The 26,038-nt window shown below is 28.9% G+C and overlaps 4 protein-coding genes across 5 annotated transcripts in view; 2 read left to right on the top strand and 2 right to left on the bottom strand.

Moving 5' to 3' along the window:
• Positions 1 to 290: 290 nt before the first annotated feature.
• Positions 291 to 3,766, bottom strand: GlyRS (glycine--tRNA ligase). Its single transcript, XM_011500819.1, has 5 exons — positions 3,232 to 3,766; positions 1,506 to 2,674; positions 891 to 1,402; positions 620 to 807; positions 291 to 533 (listed from the first exon to the last, which is right to left on the bottom strand). Exons 1-5 carry the CDS (start codon positions 3,478 to 3,480, stop codon positions 423 to 425), a joined length of 2,229 nt encoding a protein of 742 aa, XP_011499121.1. The 5' UTR covers positions 3,481 to 3,766; the 3' UTR covers positions 291 to 422.
• Positions 3,767 to 9,334: 5,568 nt separating this feature from the next.
• On the top strand, positions 9,335 to 14,572 carry twf (twinfilin actin binding protein). Of its 2 annotated transcripts, none has more exons than XM_011500818.1 (5): positions 9,335 to 9,370; positions 9,499 to 9,576; positions 9,898 to 10,557; positions 10,630 to 10,748; positions 14,379 to 14,572. In XM_011500818.1, exons 1-5 carry the CDS (start codon positions 9,346 to 9,348, stop codon positions 14,538 to 14,540), a joined length of 1,044 nt encoding a protein of 347 aa, XP_011499120.1. In that variant the 5' UTR covers positions 9,335 to 9,345; the 3' UTR covers positions 14,541 to 14,572. The 2 variants fall into 2 exon arrangements, with proteins under 2 accessions (XP_011499120.1, XP_011499119.1); XM_011500817.1 differs by lacking the exon at positions 14,379 to 14,572 and adding an exon at positions 11,330 to 11,772.
• Positions 14,573 to 15,289: 717 nt separating this feature from the next.
• 140up (RPII140-upstream gene protein) overlaps positions 15,290 to 26,038 on the bottom strand; it is an 18,050-nt gene continuing 7,301 nt past the window's right edge. Inside the window, exons 2-4 of the mRNA XM_011501011.1 lie at positions 16,032 to 16,169; positions 15,632 to 15,886; positions 15,290 to 15,566 (exon numbers count right to left, since the gene is read on the bottom strand). Coding sequence (XP_011499313.1) covers positions 15,314 to 15,566; positions 15,632 to 15,886; positions 16,032 to 16,169 — 646 coding nt within the window. The 3' untranslated portion in view covers positions 15,290 to 15,313. The remainder of the gene's footprint in view (positions 15,567 to 15,631; positions 15,887 to 16,031; positions 16,170 to 26,038) is intronic.
• LOC105363194 (probable cationic amino acid transporter) overlaps positions 25,676 to 26,038 on the top strand; it is a 70,472-nt gene continuing 70,109 nt past the window's right edge. Inside the window, exon 1 of the mRNA XM_011500816.1 lies at positions 25,676 to 25,873. The gene's annotated coding sequence lies outside the window, so the exon portion shown is untranslated. The remainder of the gene's footprint in view (positions 25,874 to 26,038) is intronic.

The following is a 26,038-nucleotide window of genomic DNA, read 5'->3' as shown; positions in this document are numbered from 1 at the left end:
AAAATGGCAACAACGCAAAACCTTTAAAAAGTGGACAAAACTAGCCGATAAATTATAAAAAATAATTTTTAAATCGAATCGGGCAACAGTGTTAGGATATCACAAGTGAATCAAGTTTTAATTAACTGTCGGAGAATTTAAGTAAATTTCCAACGTTAAATGGTGCGTGTTTATTATAGAATTATAGATTAATTAAATAAATGCTTCCTTTAATATATTGAATAATTACAGTAAAAATATCTTACAATTGTTATATAAGAAAAAATAAAAACGTGTATTTAGAAGCGCATAATGGATTCATTAATTTTTTTACATTCGATAATTACTATTCTCGAGTAATCTCAAAATTTAGATCGTACATTTGTTTTATGCAAGCTCTAAATACTTATTAGGCATATTACCATTGTGATATTATAAATTTATTAAGCTTCGGTGGATTCTTGCTGTTCAAACTTTGGATACTTTGATTGAACATCGGACCACAATATTTTTCCAAGCGATAAATCTCTTACGATATTTGGTAATTCTTCCATCTGCCAATAATAAACATAAATCAATATTAGTATTTCCCTTAAATAGACGAGTCGAATTAATTTATAAGTGTTTAAAGATTGTTTACATTTATTCTAACTTGATTCATGCTGTCTCTCTCTCTTAAAGTAACGCTATGCGGCACTTTCAATGTATCAAAATCAATGGTAATACCAAAAGGTATGGCGATTTCATCTGTTCTTGAATATCGTCTACCTATACTACCGGACGAGTCGTCTACTTTATGCGATACATCCACCCTCGTGAGTCCTTGTGCTGTAAAATAAAAAAGATTAAACTTTCATAAGATAATCATTACATTTGAATATTTTCAAATACATTTGAAAATTTGATATTACATAATTGCTTGATAAACGGAATGAATTCTGCATTTCCACTCAGAGGAAGAATGGAGCATTTTAAAGGTGCTACAATTGGCGGCAAAGTGAAATACCTTCTCTGTTCGTCGCCATCTCTTGTTTTGAAATTATGTTCAAAAACTGCATACATAATTCTGCCAATACCAAAGGAAGGTTCAACTACCGAAGGAACAAAGAATTCAACGTGAACAGTTTTTTGACTACGATCAACCGTTACCATATCTTTTGTAATTTTATACGTATCATTGGATATTTTTAATTCATACTCTCCAATTTCATTTAAATTTTTTTCTAACGTGTCTATTTCGTTTTCTTCCAATGCAGCGAGCGCATCGATGATTAGTTTGGCTTCTTTGCGGAAAGTTTTACCAATACTAGCACGATTGGGTACAGTTTTACATACGTTAACAGTTTTTGGATGCGATAATTTTTTCTCAGCGACCAATTTAACTCCCGTCGCTTTCGTATGTTGCGTTAAATCATATGCTGATCTGTAACAGTTTTTTTTTTTTATCTTTTAGATTGGATTCTTATAAAAAAGTACATCGGGTCAGATATTATATTTATGAAAAAAGCCTGGATAAATAATTCTACCTGTCCGCACAGCCAACGCACTCCACCCAGCCGTAAGAAGTCAAACATTCCGCATCCCAACAATCACATGCGTAATGAGCCATTTCATTTCCCATGTGCTGTCTAAATCGCAGCTTCTTAGGATCTACACCGACTTTTACAAGAAACTTCTGAATTCTAGCCATAAAGTATCCTAAAGTTTCATTAGCTACAAGACCACTTTCGACTGCCTTGCCTATTTGCATATATTCGGCACTTTTACCATCCATCTGATTACAAGCCGAATAAAGAAATAAAGTAGTATCTTTCAATGATTCAAATTTTGGATGACTTTTGTCACTCGGATCACAAAAATGCTCAATTTCTGCCATTGTGAATTCTCTTACTCTAATAAGGCCAGATCTCGGAGAAATTTCATTTCTGAACGAGTTGCCAATTTGAGCAGCGGCAAAAGGCAATTTTTCTTGGTTAAACTCAAGCAAACGTTTAAAATTAACGAAAATTCCTTGAGCAGTTTCAGGCCTTAAGAAGCCTTTGATCAAACCCGTTGGTCCAATTTGCGTGCCAAACATTAGATTAAATTCTATAGGCTCGGTTAAGTCGTTTCCAGTAATCGGCGATTTAATATCATATTTCTTCAGTATAGCATCCATTTCTGCCTTACCCATGCCATCCAATTTTATTATTATATCTTCGCATTGCTTTTTAACTTCTTGGTTTACTTTCTTATCGGCGCACAATTTTTCTAAATGACCTTTTATCAAATGGTCTAGCCTGAAACATTCTCCATTTTTTATGTCTTTTACCATTAAATCGGCAAATCGCTCGACATGACCAGAGGCCTTTAGAACGGGTTCCGGCGTTAAAATGGAGCAATCAACTTCCAACATTTGTTCTTCGAGTACAAAAAAGCTTCTCCAGGCGTTTAAAAGATTTGTTTTAAAGGCACAGCCCATTGGGCCAAAATCATATTGACCAGTGATTCCTCCATAAATGGCAAATGACTGATCGAAAAAGAATCTACGCTTTAAGAGATCCTCCATTCTTGATTTATCAAATACCTGGGAATCAGGAACCAACGAGAGTTCTTTATCCTCCAATAATTTTTTACGCAATTTAAGCTCGACGACTGCTTTCTTAACATCGAATTCCGGAGCTCCATCAGCTTTGAGTTTTCTGACTAAATCTCCCTAAAAAAAGAATTATAATTATTTCTAAATAAAACATTGGTTTCATCATTGATATTTTCCAAGAACCACATACATATATATATAAATATATGTAGATATATATATATATATATATATATATCTACAAAAATATAGGCATAGTTTGAAATATCGTAAGTCGCGTTAAAGAATAATAAACGTAAATCGAACAAAGGATTCATTTTTATTTCGTAATTCATAGTGTCATTCAAATAATTATTATCATCATTGTTGTTTATTATAATTACTGTTATTATTATTATTATTTTGCAAGTTTCAAAAAGCAATGTTCAAAAATAAAAAATGTCGTTGAAAATCATATCGACCGTGCATATCAACGCATCGCAACTGCGGCCAAAGTAATTAATCGTTCAGACAGTCCATTTAACATCTTCAGCAATAAATGAAAAGCTATTTTAAGGTAAATAAGAAGAGATGATGCTGCGACGCGAGCACGCGGCACTGTCGAATCATTTTAATCAAGCTCGAGTGCTTTAAGCCATATGGGAAAGGGAAAAGGAAACACGTGGATGACTGACCTGCTCCTTGACGCTCGCACGCAGAGGTGCGAGTTCGCTCTCGATATTCGGGTCCGTCATGTCTAAAGCAACCTGCAGTTTCACCTTGCGAAATGTTTTCTTCGTACCCCAGCGTGCAGGAACTACCGCGAGTTGGCTCTTTAACCTACAAAATCGCGTGTGTTTTGCGAGCGGTGTCTGCTGCTTTGTAACGACGCGCAGCGATGACAGGCCAAATCGCCAGTTGCACTTTTGCAAGAGAAGGCTCATTCGCCAAGTCGATATCCTATTGATTACAGATTATTTTGCCTTTTTTTCCATGTTGATTGAGCCAGCAGCGTTCGCGCCGACGATGCTCTTTCTCTTTGCATTCACAGTATTGCGGCTGCGTTACAGGCTCATACCCGCAGGCACACATGCACATTGCGGAAGAAAGTAGGAAATAAGCGAGCACGGATGACGTACCACCACGGGTCGAAAGGATACATGCGAAGAGTTTGAAAGCAGCGAATTGATAGGAGCAGTTGCAATGCCGAATGCAATGTGTAACCTCGACTGATAAAGTAGACTCTTGCTTTTGCTTTTGAATATCTCTTAGCTCGATGAAAGTGCGCAAAGTTGGCTGTTTCATTTGTAAATTTACTAAAAACGCAAACATTTGTATGCAGTCGTATGGGTCCCCGTCAATTGTTTATTACAAAATAATAAGTTTAGTCATTTCGTTGGATTATGTTTATTGTGGGTATTTGTCTAGTGAGCACCTTCCGTCTTGCATATTGCCAATTACCAATTTCACGTTAATATTAAGTGAGAAGCGCTTAATTGCTTAGATGTCACAATAACTTCATCGCTTATTACAAATTGAAACATCGTGGTCATAATATTAGCGCAAATGTGTTGTATATGTCGAAGTTATGCAGAATAATAGTAAGCTACATAACATCGATAAAATAAATAAATAAATTTTAAATTATACTGCCTTTTAATTGATAATTTGATAAACGACCAAGAGAGAGCATACTTGGATAGTGAAATTAATTTGTTCGACCGATTATTTTTATTCAACTACTTTATTATGGTTTTTTCTTTTTAACATTTTTATTGAGAATCGATTCATCGACTAAAAACAAATCGATAATAAACGTTGCTCAATTTTCCATTTATTATTCCATACTTTATTCGAATATATATGTTTCATCGATGTATAACTTTAGAAATGTGCATAAAAACATATAAAATCGATGTTATTACTGATTATTTAATTTGATAATATGTGTGTACAGTCGTTATTTTGCCGCACGAGACTATTCCATCTACTTTCTCTCACAATACAGTCTGCAACTTGTTGATTTTTTCTTCTTCTTCTTCTTCTTCTTTTTTTTTTTTTTTTTTTTTTTTTTTTTTTTTATTAAAAAATTGCTGTCGAGCCAATCTCTGGGCTTAGATGCAACATTCTAGAGCATCTAAAATAATAAATTACTTCAACATTTTATCCACTACAACCAAGGAGAAAAAATTGTCACCTGTCAATTGCCATTAGATATTAAAATCTTTGACTCTTTAAAATAATGTTTAAATTTACATTTTGGATTATAATTCAAAAAGCATTCCAGCCAATCAATGACAATCATTCTCCTTTAAAAAGGTATAAAATAATTTCGAAAAGATAAGTTCTTTAAAATATAGCATCTTTAATAAGCAGAGTTTGAATAATTGTTTATAAAAAATATTCTCCGTTATTTCACGTATAATGCAGTTTTAAAGTAAGAGTTTAAAAATTTTAAACGTTGAATTATCAGATGGTTTAAGAAGCGGTTTCGACAAAGTACATTAAAGTTTAAAAATTTCAGAAATATTATCATATTATCATATTATATAAGCTTTTAAGCATTCTTTAATTGGTGTTAACTTTCTGAATAATGTCTGTGCGATTACCAAAACTAATCATTTTGTAATTGGCATAATTGTCGAAGTCAATTTCATTAATTTACATTAATGTATCGAATAAAGATTTAATAAATAATTAATAATAATTAAATTTACTTAATATTATATTTCACTTAGCGCTTTCAGCCTAAGTTCACTAGCAAATTGTCAATTACAATTGAATTATTTCCAATGTTTTGTGGATATTTGACGATGTTAAGGATTAATTATGTTTATGTGGGCGCGTAAGTGTATATGCGTGCGTGTGTGTGTGTGTGTGTGTGTGTGCGTGCGTGCGTGCGTGCGTGCGTGCGCGTGTGTGTGAGCGCGTTCGCGCGTGTAGGTCCAATATAGTAAATTAAAAATAATCGATCGTTGACTTTAGCAAAGTTGGCAATGGCTTTGTTCTTCCCACAGTTTTAGCTTTGAAAATATTTCGCCTCGTTTCGAGCTCTATGGCGCATTATTTTTAATATTTAAATATCGATACATTATTTAGAAAAAAAAAAGAAAGAAAACCCCAATATGAGTTTAGCGTTTATATAAATTTCCTCAATAATAACATCCATTAATGATAAACATAAATACAAAATTAACTGTAGTAGTATAAAAAGAAAAGAAAAAAGGAAATCTAAATGTAAATGTGGTGTAATCCTAGTATAATTAAAAGATAAATACTTGGGGCGATGTTTCACTAACATCTAATACAAATTTGAAAATTAAAACACGCTAGTGCGAATCTTACTTTATTATCAGTTTTATCGTTGTTGTTAAAGAGCGAAACGATTTATACTTTCTTTTTTCACTCTCTTAATGATATACTGACAATCAAGTGCAGGGATATTTCAGGTTTTTTTTTTCTTATTCGTGTGCTCTCAATTCTTACTGGCTTTAATTTTAATATATATTTCTTTTCATTATGCTCCACTTTCGTAACATGCGAGCGTGCGATTAATAAATTTCGCTCGAATAATATGAAAAAAAGTGTTTCTGAATATACAAGAAATGATTAAATTTCGTTTCATTAAAATACCTCTCTGTTAACAATATCAATTTTTTACTCAACGATAAGTAAGACAGAAATACATTAAATATTTATTTATGAATTGTACCGATATATATATATATATATATATATATATATATATATATATATATGTAGTATAATATTAAGATTTAAATGTTTTAAATGATATATAGATTAGGTTATATCTAAGCTGATGTGTAGAAATTTTTCGCTACAAATTAAAAGTAAGAATATTAACAGAACACGCATGTAATTCGTATTAATAAATGTAAGTAAAGTGTAATTATTGACTTTAGTGAAATATAAATAAATGAAAAGGAAAGAAAAAGAAAAAAGAAGAACAAAAAAAAGAAAGAACGAAAAATAATAGTGCGCTTTTACAAACAATAGTTACAGTTTTACATATTACATTATTTGGGCGTGTATTTTAAGTTTGAAAGCCTACTAAAGTTTATCACCGTTCCTTCATTGTTCGTTATTATATTTAGATAATATTTAAAGTTAATGCACGCGAGACAATAATGAACAGTCGTTAAATGACAACTGAAAACCAAAATAGTTGAATAAAAGAAGCACGAACATTTTTTTACTTATTTCCTCTTTAATAGGAATAGTAAGGTTAAATTTATAAAATTAACATGCTGTATATGGTAAAATTGCTGGAAAAAAATTGCCGGAATATAAAATCAATTTCAAATTGAACAAGAAATTTGACGGTAAGGTATTTGTTTTTAAAATTCTCTAGCTCGATAAGTTTGCATTTAGTGTTAATGAAAAGTTTAAACTTAACGACAAAAAGTTTTGTGTTATTATCCAAAGCTGAATAGAATATTATGACTAAGTATAATTTATCGATAATGTTTGATTTGTACAAAGAAAAAAAAAATCTTATTGTTTATCTTTATATAATAATATTATCACAGAGCCATATCTTCTATATAAATAAAAAATTGTATATACTTTTCTTTAACAATGTATATTTATAATTTGTTATACTTGCATTGAAAATTTATTTTTAAAATAATTATTGAATACATTTATAAACAATGTTTTGTTTCAATTGAAATAAAAGAGTCTCGAATGTTTATTTTATTTTTATTTCACAGCTCTCAGCGATCTCTTGAATTATTTTTTATAAAACTGTTCTTCAAACATTTTTTAAATTTAATTCAATAGCGACTTATCATTATTAAATAAAATTCCTTAATATTAAGTTTTCTTTTTCTTTATTGTAAAAATAGTGTTAATTTTATTTTTACATTAAAATACGGTGTTAATTGTATTATTTATCGATATTGCTCCTATACATTGAAGAATCATTTTTAATTTATGTTCGTATACAACTTTTTAATATATCGCTGAGTCTTGTAATTCGGGCAATAGTAATTTGATTAAACGTACAATATTAAGTGTTAATTCAATAATTTTTTTATTATTTTTTTTTTTTCAAGTATTGTGTGTAAATTTTTTATTTATTTTGTTTTTGTTTTTATTAAACTACTTGAAGGTATCTGTAATTAACGTATTACTTTAAATTACAGAAACGGTAAGAAAACTTAATTTAATTTATAATTAGATCTTATTGCAATATGTTATGATATACACTGGAAAATAACAGACATTCCAATGTTAAATTGTTTATATATTGTTTATTTTATTTTGTGCTCGAAAAAAGTAATCAGTATCGTTGTGTGAATTTATATCGCCAAGTAACAATTCATCCTTAAAAAGATGAAATAATTATTTTCTTTTTATTGCAATGATTATATGCTACGGTTAAATAAATTATATCGAATTTCAAAACAATTCGAATTACAGATATTTAACGGTGTTTGCCAAATGAAAAATAATTAACACAGATATATATATATATATATATATATATATATATATATATATGTATAACTAGCATTGTGCTTATTTGTCAGTGTATAATGTAGTATAGTTAATAATATATTTAGAGAGAAAAAACATGTTATTTTATGCCAAGTGAATAAAATTGAAAATAATTAAAATTTTAGTTATTTAGAAGTGATAGCTAAGTATTTATTATGGTAAATTAATTAATTATATTAAGTATTATTATAATTAGTCCGGTAAGCAGTTATTACTTAAGTAATTTCTAGTAAAATTAAATTTGCTCTTAAAATAGAGTAAATTTTTTTAATTATTTATTTTTTCACAACAATATCTCGTCATTTTAATAATAAGATTTCTTAATACATGATCTATAACTTGAGATTAATACTTAATATTCATAAGTAATATTACTTTTTAGTTTATATACATTATTTTATATTTCTTATAAAGTATTTATAAGTATACATGTTCAATTTACAATATAATTTTTAAAGAGAAATGAATTTTTATTAATTTTAATAGTTATTTGATTATCGTCAGAGCTATATTTATTCTATGTAATTTAACAATTTTCTATAACAAAGGGGAGTGAATTAGGTTGAACATTTTAATAGTAAAATTACATTTGTACAATATCGATTATCAATTAATTTTCTGCCAATACTATTATAACAATTACTTATAAATATACTAGCATCTAATATACTAAATTGCCTTATAATTTATAATTTATAATATATAATGGGTGCGTTAATTAGTTATAATTTTGGGTAAACCTATCGGCTTAGTATTAACGGAAACGTCTCTTAGATTTATCGCAATAATTCTTCTATGAAATATTGTTTAAACACTTAATAAGAATAAAGATTTGCCAATGATTTACCATTCGATTGATTAGCATTAAGATCTATTTGCCTAATTTTGCTCTTACCAAATTTACATGGCATGCGCGCGCGCGTGCATTCTTTTTTATATCCCTTCACAATGTAAATGTGAGTGGTGTTGCGCAAACGAATCGAAAGTTTTGCCGCTAGAGACGCTAGTTTATGCAAAGGAATTTGTTCCCGGTTCCAAATGAGGATCTCCTCAACTCATCTTACTTCGTTGATGCTTTTGCATCATCTCTTTCACATATAGTTTCATAAATTTCATATTTGTCCAATGTGTTCTTATTTTCTTATGCACATTTCAGTCAGTTCAGTCAGTTCAGTCTCGTCGTACGTCGGACGTCGGCTGGGCTGAACCGTATAAAAAAAGAAAGTAATAATAAAGGAGCGCAGTCACACGGCAGCAGGGAAGGCACTTGAAGGCACTTGGCTAAGATGTCACATCAGACAGGAATTAAAGGTGAGCTTGTTGTAGGATTGTCAGGTGAAATTTTTAATTTTATTATCTTACGAAGAGGAATAAATGCAGTTCTGTGGCTGTATTTTCATTTGGATCTTTGTCATACATTTTTCAAAATTTCCTTTTAGCCAACGAAGCGTTAAAGAAAAGTTTTGCCAAGTGTAGAGATGGAAAATTTCGTCTTCTCAAGGTTTCTATCGAAAATGGCAAGTTATTATTATTATTATTATTATTATTTTAAATGAATTAATTTGATCATCTCATTGAGATTCATTTAATTTTTATAAATAAATGCATATACATATCCACGTACGCACACGCATACACGCACACCTACATGTGTGTATATATATATATATATATATATATGCACGCATATATATATAAAGATAAGTCTACAATCTATAATTATAAGTTGGCTAAAGTTTTTCATAACACTATTTTGTAAATAATATTAAATTTCATCTTATATATAGAAACTCACCTTATTTTTTATGCATTAGTAATTATATTTGAAACCTTTATAGAAGAACTAGTACCATCTGCTTCATCCAAACCAGTTGGAAAATGGCAAAATGATTATGATAAAATGATAAAGCCATTGATAGAGGAAAATCAACCGGCTTACATTCTTTATCGCTTTGACTCCAAATCTTCGGATTCTGGCTACGATTGGCTTTTGATATCATGGTCTCCCGATACTGCTCCAGTAAGGCAAAAAATGTTATACGCCTCGACAAAAGCAACATTGAAACAAGAATTTGGCACTGCATCTATAAAAGAAGAACTTCATGGGACTATCCCAGAAGATATTAGCCTAGAAGGTTATCACAAACATAAGAGAAACGATGCAGCTCCAGCTCCATTAACCACTGCAGAGGAAGAACTGGCCGAATTAAAGAAAACAACAATTCATACGGACTACTCTATCGAAACAAGACATCAAACTTTAAGCGGTGTAGCTTTTCCTGTATCCGACGAAGCTAAACAGGCAATAACGGATTTAGGAAAAGGCGTTCACGAGTACGTACAGCTAAAAATAGACCTAGAGGAAGAGAAAATTTATTTAGTCATGGCTTGCGAAGTATCATTAGATAAATTACCAACAAAAGTACCTTCGGATTCTGCTAGATATCATTTATATAATTTCAAACATACTCACGAAGGTGATTTCATGGAATGTATTGGTATGAATTTGTATATTTAATAATTTCTATTTCTACTTTATCCTATTTAATATTAGTTTAAAAACTTTTCAGTTTTTATATATAGTATGCCTGGCTATAGTTGTAGTATTAAAGAAAGGATGTTATATTCCTCTTGTAAAGCTCCATTGCTTGAGTTAATTCAATCTTTAGGCGTAACAATCATAAAAAAGGTGAGTAGCGCTTATATTTTAATTGCACATTTAGTTTATACTTACGTCACAGATGAAAAAAGTATGAGGTGGAATCAGATTTTAAAATCTTAAAAATCAATTTTTAAAATAAATTGTAATAATAGTATTATTTAATTGATCAAATCTTATAATAATATAAATATAAAATGAATTTTATGTTACTAACAATTAAAAGCCAAATATTTTAATTATTTCTTAAAATTATTTATAGAATGTAGTTTAAATTAATTTTACAAAATTATTAAAAAAATTGATATTTTTAAGAATTTCAGATGAGTCTGTTCCTTTCAATGTAAGGTCATCAACTACAAATTTTTAGTTTTTAAAAATGAACATTATATAATGTATAATGTTCATGTATAATGTTGAAATGTAGCTTTAGTTTATTTTTTGAAAAAAAGTGTATTTATAAATTTTCGATAAGGTTTATGTATATATATATATATATATATACATACATACATAAATATATATATATATATACATATATGTATATATATGTATATAAAAAAAAAACAAAAATTTTAAATTCTCTTTCACAAAACTGCAATTGATCGCAGTTGGAAGTAACTAGTGGTGAGGAGTTGGCAGATATGTTGGAAGACCCGCCAGTAAAAAAAGACGGGGGCATCTCAACACCAGCCACTCCGTCAACACCATGTGCCCCACCGAACACAATAACGCTAAAGAAATCGAAGCCGAAGCGATCCTGCGTTTTAAGTTAACAGGCTTAATATATATTTTTTGCCAATTCTGTCTCCTTCCCAAGAGAGAAGAGACCCAAAACTATTCTCTATGTATTAACTGAAAGAGAACATAAGAGCAAGAAACTATCGTCCAGAACTTCGGATTTCGACTTTGTGATATAACGCGAATTTTTCCGAGATATATTTAAACAACTTCTTTAGAAGTATTGTTTTTTGAAATTAAAGTGATACGTATCACAATACGTAAATATTGTACTAACAGAGTAGAGACTTATTGGTGTATTTTTCTAAATTTTCAGTGATAATCTTATTTTGCATATTACAATGTGTAGTAAAGAATAATTAGAATAATGATATATTTACTTTGATATTTAGAAGGAAAAAAAAATTTAAGCTGGATATAGCACATAAATATAATAATTTATACAGATTTGTTATTTTTTTAGAACAATCTAGGAAATACTTGGAAATTTAACAGTGATATTAATAAAAGATCCTATGTGTTGAATAGAGATAATAGAACTAGAAGTCAGATTTATTTTATCGTGAGTTTTGTAAGTTTTTGCTTTGATTCTGTTGTCCGACTCATCTCGAAAATAAGTCTTTTCCACAAGTTATTTAGTGATAGTTTTTTCCCTTTTTTAATCTAAAACTTCTGCACTGTTTTTTCTCTATTTATAAATTAAACATTTCTTTGTAAATTATTTTTTTAATTCCTATGCTTATAAATTATTTTTCGTTATAGAAGGAATTTTCGTTCGGTGCTGTTATAGACTATAAGATATTTTAAAATGAAAATTATATGCAAAACTTCGTGTATGCATATTAGTGAATAACCAGAACGTTCAGTGCACTGCCTCTCTAATTAGTTCCTAGTCCTAAACGACGTGATATACAAATAAGTTATACATTTATGTATTAATTGTTGATGTAGTCAACAGTAAACGAAGGCTTAAGTAGAGTTTGAAGTCGGACATTGATATGTGTAAGAATTCATGTAGCAGTGATTAGAAAAAAGATTATGAAAATAATAATAATTGAAAGATCAATTATTTTTTAAATCTCAAATTAGATTATTCCTAAACATTTTTATGTGCTCGCATAACGAATAGCTGATATAAAAAATAATTTTTTTTTACTTTCAGACATTAACTTATTAGAATAAATATTTTTAAGCATTTTACTTTGCATCAAGTGAAACGAGAAGATAAGATAAATGAAAACCTAACTCTACACCATAAAAATGATTTCTCTAAAAATGAATATGCATTTTGGGATTGTAGAATAATTGTTCTTTTAAAAATGAATGAGCTATTGACGAATGATGGTATTAGTAGCCTTGATAAATACCATTTATGTGATGAAAGAAAATATGTAGAGTGACAGTTAGGATTATTATATTTTAAATACTTGTAGTATTGTACTCAGCACTTACTTAAATTTTTTGACATTCTATTGACGAGTAAATGAAATATAATTAATTAATAATATTGTCTTTAATAAAGTATTTTATGAATCAGTTACATATAATTGATTTGTTCAAATTCAATATTTTATAAATAAAATAAGTAATAATGTTCAAATTTAAAAGGGTATTCCAAAGAGAAAACTGAGTTTTCAGAATAATTCTTCCATTTTAAAAAAAAAAGAAAAAAAAAAGACTATTATCAGTGATAATCTCTACAATCTCACATAAGTATATTAACAAAAAAAAAAAAAAAAAAAAAAAAAAAAAAAAAAAAAGCATATTACTGTCTCCAGTGCTAATGTAAAAATGATACTTGACAGTGAAAAATTATAATATTTAAGACTGACGCTGGCAGATTCCATTTTCTTTAAGCTTTTATAATTTTATATTTAAGTTTAATCTGTTTAATATAAGACTATTTACAAATCTGCTAACATTCCAAATCTGTAAAATAGAAATAGGAACGAGGATAAAATAAAGTGTAATTTCGACAATCAGTTTCACTTAACATAAACAAAAGTATTTTTATGTTTAAAGTTTTTCCAAGTTATGTTGGCTAAATCGATGGCTAGTTTTGTCGAGCTCATTCCTATTTCTCGGTAAAAGCTTAAAGTAGGTGGAAACCAAAAGGTAGCCATATAAAGATTGTGAAATTAAAGAGGTATTCTCTATTTTGTGTGATCTGTATTTTTTTAATAGTAGCCTTTTATATAACTCAAAGTTCAAATCCATTAGTGGATTACGATTTTAAAACAATTTTCCATTAATGTAATGCACAGACAAACGTATTAAAGAAAACGAATGATTTTCATTAGCAAATGGATCATGCAATTTAAACATTGTTTAATTGAATGATTATTATACAGTATGAGATTGCTGTATATATTATATATATAATATATATATATATATATATATATATATATTCGCCTGGGGCTAGATAATTTTAATTTTCAAGAGAGTGACGCTTGCTCCAGGCCTATTCTATAATAAATGCTTCACTTGTTTATCAACAAACTGTTGTTTATTTGTAATAAGACGAGCAGAATTTTGTTAATAGCTTTAGGGTTTCAGTAGCTAAGAAAGCATTATGAATGAAGATTCGATTGTAAATCTTGCCAACGATACATCGAGTATCAAAAACATAATAAAAATACTATATCAAACTGTAAAAAGAATATGAATAGTTTTCTTTAATCATACTTTCATCATCATTGTGCTGTCAATCTGGGAGCAATTCTCGAAGACGAGTCATCCAGATGGTATGTAAAAAATGATAAAAATTAACAATACGCAAAAAAGAGAGACTTACAAAATAGGCCTGTAGTACTCGTCAGAAACTTTCAACAATTGTTCTTCTTAAGTCTTAAATAAACATATTTTTATAAAGTAGAATATAATTTAGTATTTGAACTTTTCCCTTTTCTTATGTAGCTTGAAATAGATGATGGAAAGGATCTGACGGAAGCTTTTCTACAAGACGAGTTGCATCCCAAGGTGAATTTACATCGACCAAAATTTGCCAAGCCGAAAGGTCCGCCAAATAGAGGTGGAAAGCGCATAACAAAGGTTCAGGAAACTGAGACTTTGGAATAGTGTCGAATCAAGATTTTCTCAGAATATATAAAAAATTTAAAAAAAAAAAAAAAAAAAAAAAAAAAAAAAAAAAAGTTAACGTCTAATTACCGAATAATTTGTGAAGCGTATTATTATTTTATTATTCTTTAACGATTGATTAATTTTTTAAGTATATTGTTTTTTTTTTTGTAAATTTTGCAACGAATTTTTAATGTTATATTTTTGAAAAAAATTCACATTAATAGTAACCAGGCCTATTCTGTAAATGCGAATCTTTATTGCTCGTTTTTGTGTGTAGCTATATTTTTAATATTATTTTATTGTATTTTAAATACTAGTATGTTTTCCTTTTTTAACGTACTAAAATATGTATTGATCTAATAAAAATATTTAATTTACTGCTTAAAGTACTAAAGTAAAATAAATCATTCGTTATGTACACCCGGCATTATAGTAATACAGATTAACGTTATTTTTAATAAATTGTGTAGGATGTACATAATGAAATGTACGTACATATTGAACGACGTAATAAATTACACATTACATGCGTAATTATTTAAAATATTACTTTAGATTTAGGCTGGAGCATAGATTTATTATTGGTATTAAATAATCTAAAATTAATATTATAAAATTATTTATCAATCGGTATCAATCTCTGAAATCGTTGTTGCAAGATCTCTCATACTTCTTTTTACATACATTTGTCTTTTTGCATCTTCCACTGCACTAAAATTAAAAAATAAAATAATAGCATATTTTAAACTTACATTATTGATATAGAGTACTTACATTTTTCGGTTTATATACAATTGATATTTTAACTTCGTAATATCTTCTTCAGAGACATTAGTAATTTTGTAAAGGAGGTACTGCAATCCACCAAATAACGATCCAAAAAAACTACCAAATATTGCTCCCGAAACCATGCCTTTAGGTCCTAAAGGAATTTTATATAACGCGCCTGCATACATTCCGCCTACTGTATAATTAAAAATTGACGTTTTATTTTGATAAACTGTCATTAACGTTTGTCCAATACTGTAATCAATGTTCATACTTAATTGTTTAATATTAATAACTAATATGTTATTTTGAACTCTTACATAAATGACGAAGTAAAGAAACCAACTTTTATTCCCCAAATTGTAAAATTTTTTGCGAAACTTAAAATCATATTATCCATTAATTTTCTTTTGGCATCTATGTGACTTGCAAATTGTGTCACACGATTTTTATCTATAAAATCATTCAATGCATATTTGCTTCCTTTAATACCGCCGTATGCACCACCCACAAAAAAACTTGCAAAACTTGATTCCATAATTGATACTAATGTGGGATGTAATTCATTATCGTTACTGAAAAACAATATATATAAATAAATAAATAAATATATATATATATATATATATATATATATGTACATAATATTAATGTCATTTACTTAATTAAATTCAGTATTTATAAATAAAGTAACTTATATTATTTATATAAGTAACTTACTAAGGTTTAAAGATATTTTTTAACCTTTGCATTCCAGTTAAATTCTCATCTATTTCATAAATATCCTTTGTAGAACCTTCGACTTTATCATAAGGACTATCTTGCAAGTTTAAAAAAGGCAAAATAGCTAAAGTCGTCCTTTTTTTAATAATCTTTAACATTTTGATTGTTTTCTAAAACAGCTTCTATCTACATTTATGTTGTAATGAATTTTATGGTAAAATTGAAAACTGATTATCTTCAGTCGATAACATCGAAATGCCATTTTTTTTTTTTTTTTTTTTATAAAATATATTTAAAATTTACGTGAATCTCGTTGAAATTTTTTATATAATTTTTATTTGTGATTGCACACGCCTTTTTACATTATAATGGTCATTTAATAATTTAATCGCTTGCATAATTAAATATACATTAACCTAAAAAATTACATTAAAAACAGTTAACAATAACAATATACAATAATAACAGTTATTTTACTTAATTATTTTATTCATTAGTATATAAATAATATTTGAAAACTTTAATTAAATATAATTCATTGTATTATTAAAACGAATCGATTTATGAAGTAAAAGTAAAATACGAAAATACTAATAAAAATAGTTACAATAAAATCAGCTGACAAATGAATTTTATTTAAAATATGAACGATTCATTGGCACAACTATATTTTCAATTGTATTTTTAATATTTTGCGTTATGCTTTCTTTTCTTCTTAATTATTAATTAATTAATTAGAGACGGAATTTCATGTAATTTTATTTAATTCGTTTGAATTTCTAATCTTCACAGTTTTCATCGAAACAAAATGTAATATATACAAGCTTTTAGTGTAATTGAAAATTGTTAGTTTAGATGAAACTAAGAGAAGGTAAATATAGAGCCATTTATTGGCATCATTGATATCATTAATCGTCGATTAAGCATACGCATCTTTCATTATTAAGTCCAGAACACTCTTATCGTGACGTCTGAAACGATCTAAAAACAACGTTTCGTTAGCCTTGAAAAAATACCGTCCAGCGGTCAGTAGATTCAAGCAAATTCGAGCGAGAAATTCAGTCGATCCTGCGACAATCAAAGTTTCGCGCTTTCTTCAAACTCATTAATTAATTAATTACTCAAGGCCCTAAAAATTAACGCGATGCCGGCCGGTGACCCCCCCCCCCCTATATCGTATTTATTTTCTATTTTCCCGCTGTCTCGTCGTCTGAGACAACGAGATGTCGCGAATGTCGGAATGTCATGGGCTTGCGCGAACTTGGAACCGCGTGCACGTCAATAGGAAAGAGTTCCGCCCCCATTCGAGTACGTAGAAGGGGTTGACGAGGAGGGCGCATGGACCAAACGAGCCCCAACAGGGAGACAGGGCCGTACAAAATCGCGCTCGCCCTCCTCATCACTCTCCCCGTTCTCCAGGCATAAGACACGATTTATGCGAAATATGCTGATACGCGTGTTCGTGTGTGTAAAAACATACGACTGACCTCGTGGCGGATATTATCCTCTTCTATCAATTCGAAAAGAGCCGATTTTTGTGCATGAAAGGGAGGATGAATCGTTCTTTCTCTCGCGTGCATTTTAATTGCCAGTGACATTTTTCATTCGTTCGTTTGCTAATTCGCTGTTTGATTTTCGACAACGAGAGCAAGAATATTAAGCACTAAATGCTAGTCGTTAAGTGATAATTATTCGTTAGCTATAAATGGTATTTTCAGGCGCTTTGTAAATATATACTTAGTTTCGAATTGTAGAAAATTTTTTATCTTCATAAACAAATTCACCGAATGTGCCATCGTTAGCTAATTATATATTTTTTATTTAACAAACGTCCAAAAATATACGGATAATTTGTTAAGCCTCGTCTTTATTAATTAATTCTATAATCATTTCAATTTAACTGTTGTGAAAACATTCTCTTTTTCAGAAAGGAAACTTTTAATTATCGCCAATTCCTACGTATTATAAAGTTTTCTTTTAAATAAAGAAGTTGTTTAGGCTTTAAGTTTTTATTTGATAATTCGTTACCGAAATTCGTTCGTGAAATTTTTTATGACTTTAATAATGAAGAGCAATAAGTTTTACAATTTTTTTTTTTTTTTTTTTTAAACTTTCCTCACTATATAACAGAGACAATGAAATTGTTCCATTATTCATAATTTCTCTAGCATTTCATTTTCAATGCGTTCACAATATGCTCTAAAAATATATATTAAATCATTTAAATAAGATTTTCTTTATCGAGAAGAATCCTTTACTCGAGACTTAAAGATTTATTTCTTATTAGACTTTAAAAATATTTTCGTTATTAAATTTTTAGAAAACTTTCAAAAAAAAAATGTTTTTTCTATAGACATTGCTTATATTTAAAGTCTATATAGGATATTCGGCCGAATTATAATAATTATAAATATTGTTAATAAAATTTTTGCGAATTAATTTTTTGAAAAATTAAATTCCGAGGGATAGAATTATACTAAATCTACATATTATTTGTGTCTGTAAATGCAAATGCATCTCCGCATACATTATACTTATAATATATAATTTTGTTTTATATTAGAATTAGAATGAACGCAATATTTTAGAATAATGCAAATTTATTTATCCTTCATTCAATTTTTATGTTCAATTTTATTATTGATTTCGACACTTCTTTTTTTAATATTCTGTAATATTTTAAAATAACATTGTGTATATATGTATATTCCAAATTCGTACTGTAAGAATGAAATAAAATTACTTTTTTATTTATTCATTTATTTTTTAAATTAAGCAGTGAGTCGAGTCTTTTACCTTACTTTGCATTTTTATTCGAGACATCTTTAATAATTCAATTGTACTCTGTTCTAAAATAGTGATTCCAAAGCTTTGTATTATTCTATTCATCGTCAAATCTTTTAGATTTGGTCATAAGATTTACTCGGCTACACGTTAGTCCTTCTTATCTATTCTTAAATCAAGTTATTTCAATTATGACCACTGAATTTTTTCCGATAATATCAGGCTCTATTTTTACTAAAAATTCTATTACACCCGAGAAAGATTAAAAAAAACATTTATGAAATATTTGTTGTTAGTTCTTAGGTTTTAATGAGATGTTGGATTGTCTCTGATTAAACCACTTTATTTCCGTCTGAGTCTCTTTCAACTCCAGCACCTTAATCGATTTTTGTAATTTAATTTAACGCATTCAACTTTTTACAATGTAACAGGAATACATTTTGTTACTGGAATACTTTGTTTGTCTCTGATTGTCTTCTACTTCGTATTCTTTATTTATTTTTTTTTTATCGCAATCGCTTTTCGCAAATACTTACTTTTCCTTTTACTGATATTTTTTCCTTACATGTGATTTTTATGGTTACAATATTTTCATTATTATTTATCATTTTATGGTTCTATACTTCTTATAATAAACTTCGATTGATAAAAACACACTTTTTTTGCGATTAGCTTATTCTTCGATCTTTCTTTTTTTTTTTTTGTAGTTCTATTTGCTGATATAATCAGTCTTTCTGAAAAAATTGTGTTTTGATTTAAATACTAATATACTTCTTAATTTAATGCTGAGAAGTAATATAATGATTGTATAATTGAAATTTGCTTTTCCTTCTTTTACTGTATTTTAATTTTTTTAATTATTATTTATTCGTTAAATATTAGATAGATTGTAATATAATTTAAAATAGACCTTTCAATCATAGTAGAATAAAATTAATTAGTACATTTTTATTATAAAATTATTGTTCGTGTTTGTATAGATAATTAGATCAATCGTTTAAATAATGATTTATGACGTGTATTATATATATATATATATATATATATATATATTTTTTTTTTTTTTTTTAAAAATACCGATACCGCTTTATACACTTCTCATTCGGAAAAATTAATAATACTTTTATTTGATGTAAACTTATTTACAATTATTCAAAATTTCTAATAAAAATTAAACTTCAATTTAACCACGTAGATTTAGTAAATAAAAAAATAATATAAATAATGATATTATAATTAAATATTATTAACATAAGTAAAATTAATAGTAGTAACATATATATATATATATATATATATATATATATATATATACATGTTAATAAGAATAATTAATTATAAAACAATTCTTATTTTTAATAAAATAATTTGCACATGTATAAATTATATTTGAGAATAATGCACATTTTATTTATTCATTGATTATTCAAAGTTGATAGATTTAATTATATTTAATTTCTGATAACGAACGTTATTGTATTCAATATTTTGTTACTTATAATGTCACTTAATTTTATCCAATAAAAGTACTAATTAAACATATTGGTAATTAAACATATTATTCGTGTATATTTTAAAACAAGTAAATTTGCAAATAAAAAGGCTCATCTTATACAAAGAAAAAATAACAAAAACATAAACATTTTTTTTAAGATTTTATTTTCATTCGTCACTTGCAATATACGTTTAATATCTTTTTTTAAAACATTTACTAACGATCTAATATTTCTTCAGACAAAGAATGGATGAATTTTTATATTTTTAGCTCTACGAAGCTCAACTTGCACTTGGTTCAAATGTTACTTTCTTTCGTGAAACACCGGAGGGTACTTATAATATAATTTTGTATGAGGATTGTTCATTAAAGATGTTTCCTTAATCCTATTAAAAATTATGGGACATTCATTATTAATTTATTGCGAGTTATTATTAGTTTTTGACCTATCATATATCAGACCATTGTAAAAAGTTTCTTTCAACAGTCATAACTAATATTTGACGTTTCACGTAATCTTTGACGAGAATAACAATTATTAACTAGTTTTATTTAAATTAGAAAAAAAAGACTTCAATCCACTGAATTAGAGAAATTTTAGACTTGCATACATCGGGCTTTTAAAAGTTATTTTTTATAATAGTCTAATAAAACCTGCGAGATATATAAACTTCGACTTTATAAAGTGTTTATGGGATAACATAGTAATTCGTACATTTAAACATACGAAACAAGGAATTATTACGAGCGAGTAGTTTGAAACAATTCAATAAAATTTCATAATTATACATTCACGATTTACGACGTATTTCATAATATATAAAAGTGATTATTAAAAAGTGACGTTAATATGAATTTTATATATTTTTTTTTATAACGTAGTATCAGTGTCACTTTTAGATTGTAATTGATTTACAAAAATAGTAGGTTGACACAATAAATATAAAATGAAAAGGATATTGTAAAGTACACTATTATTAGATAAATAATAGATAATTGCTTAACGTATGAAAAATTTGATAATGCATGTATAACGGAAATCGTTGTAGCAAATTTATAAGTTACATTCTGAAGGGAAAATCATGGTTGGTTACGTGTATTTAGTTTTAGTTTTAGTTGTGGTATTTTAATACATTTTAACTCTGTTAAATTCTTTGCATCAATGCATTTAATTATCAGTATCTATCAATAATGGCAGTTCTCAGAGTTTTATCAAACTGTATATATATATATATATATATATATATAGAAATCATATTTTTTATCAATTAATAACTTTGCTTGAAATTATTTCAAAGTGCTTGTTTCAAGTAACGACAGAATACTTTATGATAAATAGATTAACTAAGATTGGTTTTTTTTCTTTTATGTAAAAGTAATACTCATGACACGAATGAAAATTAAAAAAAAAATGTAAATTAATGGAATATAAATGTCTTAAACAAAAGCCAAAAAATCAATGATCGTGATTGATTAAATTTCGATTTTGTAAAATTTATAAATTTCATTTTAATTATAAAATAAATACATATCGTTTATATAGTTTATTACATATGCGAGAAATGTTTTTTATATTATAAAATAATAATAATAATATATTAAATGTTTTTCAATAAAACTATAATTAACCAAATGAGAAATTTAACTTTTAATTGAAATAACTAATCTAACAACTTTTTTATATAACCGTATTAAAATACAACATAGGAGGAAATTTTGTTTAAAATGGAAGGCTACAATTTTATGTATTTTATGAATATTTATAAAAAGTAAATTAAATATTTTAAGTGTTTCTTAGCAGTATTAAGCTAAAATTTCAGGAATTTTTTACTAAATTTTTCATATGATATAGTATTTGAAAATATTAAATACACTCTTACAAATTATTAAATTCAATTACGATGTTCTCAAATCTAATTTATTTCCTATAGCATATTTAAACAAATATTGAGTTCTTGCGTTTGTTTAGATAACAATAATATTACATAAAAATTAATAGTATAATATTTAATGGAGTATTTTGAATCATTTCGTATCTGATTATTGGCAAAATCCATTGAAAATTATTTGAAATAGAGTAGTGGTTTTTGTTTTCTTGATAAGACATTTGATTGAGAACTATGTAAACACTAAGAATATTAAGGGATATCTTGTGTACTTGAGTCTTTACATTTTTTAATGACAGACGGACTTTAGTAATGAAAAATAAATATTAAATCTATCCATTCGATTATTTTTTCAATCGATTACTTATATTTTTGTAATTTAATTAAGCTTCTAAGAATTTATTTACAGTCGTTAATAATTTACGACTTCCGCCTATTTACCGTGGTAATATTAAGAACATTTTATTTGCAAAGCTTTTTAATATCTTTTTAAGTTTTTTGCGTTGTTTTACTTGGTAAAATTTTATGTAATTAATAATTGTATTATAGTTGAAGCAATCAACCTTGTGTCTCTGAAAACTGTGTTATGTATCCAAGAACAGAAGAGCATAATATCGATTGCTTAAAATTACCTCATCATTTTATGACTTTGGGATAATGAAAGTTAAAAGTACTTTATGCATTATATTTATTAATTTAAGTGATTTTACTCATTTTTTTTTGTTTATATCTTAATAAAAAATTTTGACTAAAAATTCTTTTATATTAATAAGAGAATTTAATTTAATTTACATTTAAATTAGAAAAATTTTTTTTTTAAAGACAATACAATAATTTTATTATAATAATGTAATCATAATTGCATCAAGAATTATATATCAATACTTTTTTTTTTCGTTCTTAAAATATTCATCATATATGTATTTAATAAAATCTAATTCTCAATTGTAAATAATTCTAAAGACTATATATTCCAGTTTATTAAATATTTTTGCATTTATAAATATGCATATGTAGTGGCATAATACATTTTGTCTGATACAATTTGACAACTACGACTACCAAATTATAGTTCGTTTGAACATGTTTTATGCTTGTTCTATCATTATAATATTATCAGAATATTTACAAATAATTCATAACAGCTACTTATATATACATATATATACACATAATTATATTTAAATATTCATACGTACGTGTTATTTTTGTAATTTAAAAGTTGTTGAGTAATTTTTTTTATACATTTACCATGAAGTTATACAGTAGAACGTTTTGTTTAATTAAACTGATTTCATTTAATAAAATAAAAGTGGCTGTGCACGAAAAAAACTACAACAAAAATCATTTATTATATTTCATCTATGCCCAGTCGAAGTAGAATATGAATTAAGATAGAATTTCAGAAAAATCGATGAAAAAATAATTATTAACAGCTTGGTATTATAAAACAAATATTTAGCGGTTTTACAGAATAATAATTTTACACGCACGCACGCATACGCACGCACACGTGCAAAAACAAAAAATAAAATATCATTATTTCGATTATAATTGCTTTTTTAATGACGCCTGAGAATGAAAAATGTAATAAATAATTCTAAAAAAGCAATTTTATTTATGTATCCAAGCTATTTCTGCTCATTTATTATAATAGTTAAAGCGCCTCATAAGAAATTTAATTTTACTATTATTCATCTTTTCAATTTATGAATCATTATTTTGATCATTATTTAATGTTAAATTTGCAATTTATCAATATTAAAGACATTGCAGTTTAATAATGATTATTTACAGTAACTAGACTCTCTTCCCCCCAACCTTTATTTGCTTTTCGATAAACTAATATTTCAAAGTATATTTGATTGGAATGATCGGAATGATGTAACATGACCGTAAGTGGGTGTAAAAGTATCAATCTTCGGCATGTACTGGCTATCTTACGTAAGAAAAATTCGATTGGATAAACGAGTGCCCATCTCATCGTATGTACACATACGCGCGCACCCATACCCATACACATACGCATAGAAAGATGGGGGAAGCATGTAGCGTTGCTGCCTAACAGAAGCTTTACAATGCTCGAGTGATATATAAATAAGGGGGTCAGCTAAATCGAGAGGGAAAAGAGGCTTAACGTAAGGATTCGAGGGAAACGTAGAAGAAAAAGGCATAAGAATATCTCGAAGAAAAATAAATCCCGTAAACGCTTAATGCCGCTTTAATGCCATTAATTTTAGTCTAGTTATCGATGAATATCAATAAATGTTTGGAGTTGTCATGGATTTGTTCACTCGCAAGTATTAAATAATATACATATATATATATATATATATATATATATATATATATATATATATATATATCATTTTGTGATTTAAATATCGTATGGTTATTTGTTAGGAAATATGAAATTCATACGCATTTGTTCGTTTTTACGGCTACAGCTTAGAAAGGGACACTTAAGAATACAAAGATAGGGGCCATAATTTATTACGAGGCAAATAGTACGAGAGAATTTAGCAAAGTTTAGAGCATTTTTCATAAGTTATCGGAGGTAGGTCCAACAGTCTTTAGACTTTGCCATTTTGCTGAAAAGAAAGCACAATACAGTTAAGTCAGCCCACGACGATTATTTATTTTATCCGTCTTGTCAAAGACAAGTGTTAAAACGTACTCGTATCACTCCCCTTCCCCCTCCCCCCTTCCCCATCCCCTCCTTCCCACAATCATACCTTCTCCCTGACCATTCTCTAAGCAATTGACAGGTGCATAGAGAGCTTCAGTAGCGATAGGATATGAAAGGAGCGTGTCATATAGTTCACGTTGCTCGGGCTTAAGATGAAAATAATGAAGCTGCGTTTCGTGGCTCGTCGGCGACTTTAACGGCCCAACTTGATATCCTTGATAAATCTTATTATTATCCTTCGCGTCTATGGATTGACATTTGTAACGTTGGCCGTGGCGGTGGCATCATCGTCGAGGGTAGATAGATAAATAGATAGATAGATAGATAGATAGAGAGAGATAGAGATGGAGATAGAGAGAGAGAGAGAGAGAGAGAGAGAGAGAGAGAGAGTGAGTGAGTGAGCAAAGGCGAGTGTTTAATCGGTGGCGGGGGTGCGACGCCGGCCGTCGTATATTTGCGTCTGGGTGAAAGTGAGCCCCGTTTGGAGCCCCCGTTTGGAGCCCCCGTTTGGAGCCATCTGGCGCTACGGCCTTGGCCCAGAGTGGCGGTGGGGCTGGCGCAGGCGCAGCCGGGTACGGCGTTGGCGCGGGGAGGGTCGATCTCTCGCGGACCGCGCGTCCCCAGGACGAGCGAGTGTCGCGTCGCGGGCGGAGCCTCCCGGTGCGTGCCTCGTCCTGTGACGTTCGCGTGTGTGCCTCGCGGGAGTCCGAGGCGCGGGGATGCGGGGCTTGCCCCAGTGACTCGCCCCAGTCCTCGGGCCCCGGACGGGCCGGCAGGAGCTCGAGCGAGGCCATAGGGCCCGAATATTCCTATCGATTATCCGGGTGAGGCGCGCGCACCAGCGCGGCAACGTGCTGCACCTGTGGACGCCGAGGACACCCCACGAGGGCTTCGCTTAGAGCCGGGACCGTGGCTCCGGGACTAGAGGCGCGAGCCTCGAACTTCGACTGGGACTACTGAGCGGTGCGGACCGACCGGACGCTTGGTGAGTTGGCGATCCACCGGGCCCCGAAGATGGGGGCTCGCACTCCCCTGAGCTTCCCCAACTCGGACAATATCGCGTCTCAGCCGTGACGCTCGTGTCGACGATCGAGTAAACATTATCCCGAGTAGCTGTTTTACTGCGCTCCCCCCTCCCCCTCCCCCTCCC

Source organism: Ceratosolen solmsi, unplaced genomic scaffold (genome assembly GCF_000503995.2).
Source record: "Ceratosolen solmsi marchali unplaced genomic scaffold, CerSol_1.0 scaffold27, whole genome shotgun sequence".
Classification (NCBI taxonomy): Eukaryota; Metazoa; Arthropoda; class Insecta; order Hymenoptera; family Agaonidae; genus Ceratosolen; species Ceratosolen solmsi.
This window is presented reverse-complemented; position numbering and strand designations above follow the sequence as displayed.

Excerpts from the sequence above, each read along its gene's own strand:
- GlyRS (XM_011500819.1), bottom strand. The coding sequence starts at position 3,480 with ATGAGCCTTCTCTTGCAAAAGTGCAACTGGCGATTTGGCCTGTCATCG. Across the intron at positions 2,675-3,231 it reads GTGCGAGCGTCAAGGAGCAG|GGAGATTTAGTCAGAAAACT; the intron begins GTCAGTCATCCA and ends TTCTTTTTTTAG. Across the intron at positions 808-890 it reads TCCGTTTATCAAGCAATTAT|CACAAGGACTCACGAGGGTG; the intron begins GTAATATCAAAT and ends TTTATTTTACAG.
- twf (XM_011500817.1), top strand. The coding sequence starts at position 9,346 with ATGTCACATCAGACAGGAATTAAAG. Across the intron at positions 9,371-9,498 it reads ACATCAGACAGGAATTAAAG|CCAACGAAGCGTTAAAGAAA; the intron begins GTGAGCTTGTTG and ends ATTTCCTTTTAG. Across the intron at positions 10,749-11,329 it reads GCGTAACAATCATAAAAAAG|TTGGAAGTAACTAGTGGTGA; the intron begins GTGAGTAGCGCT and ends AATTGATCGCAG.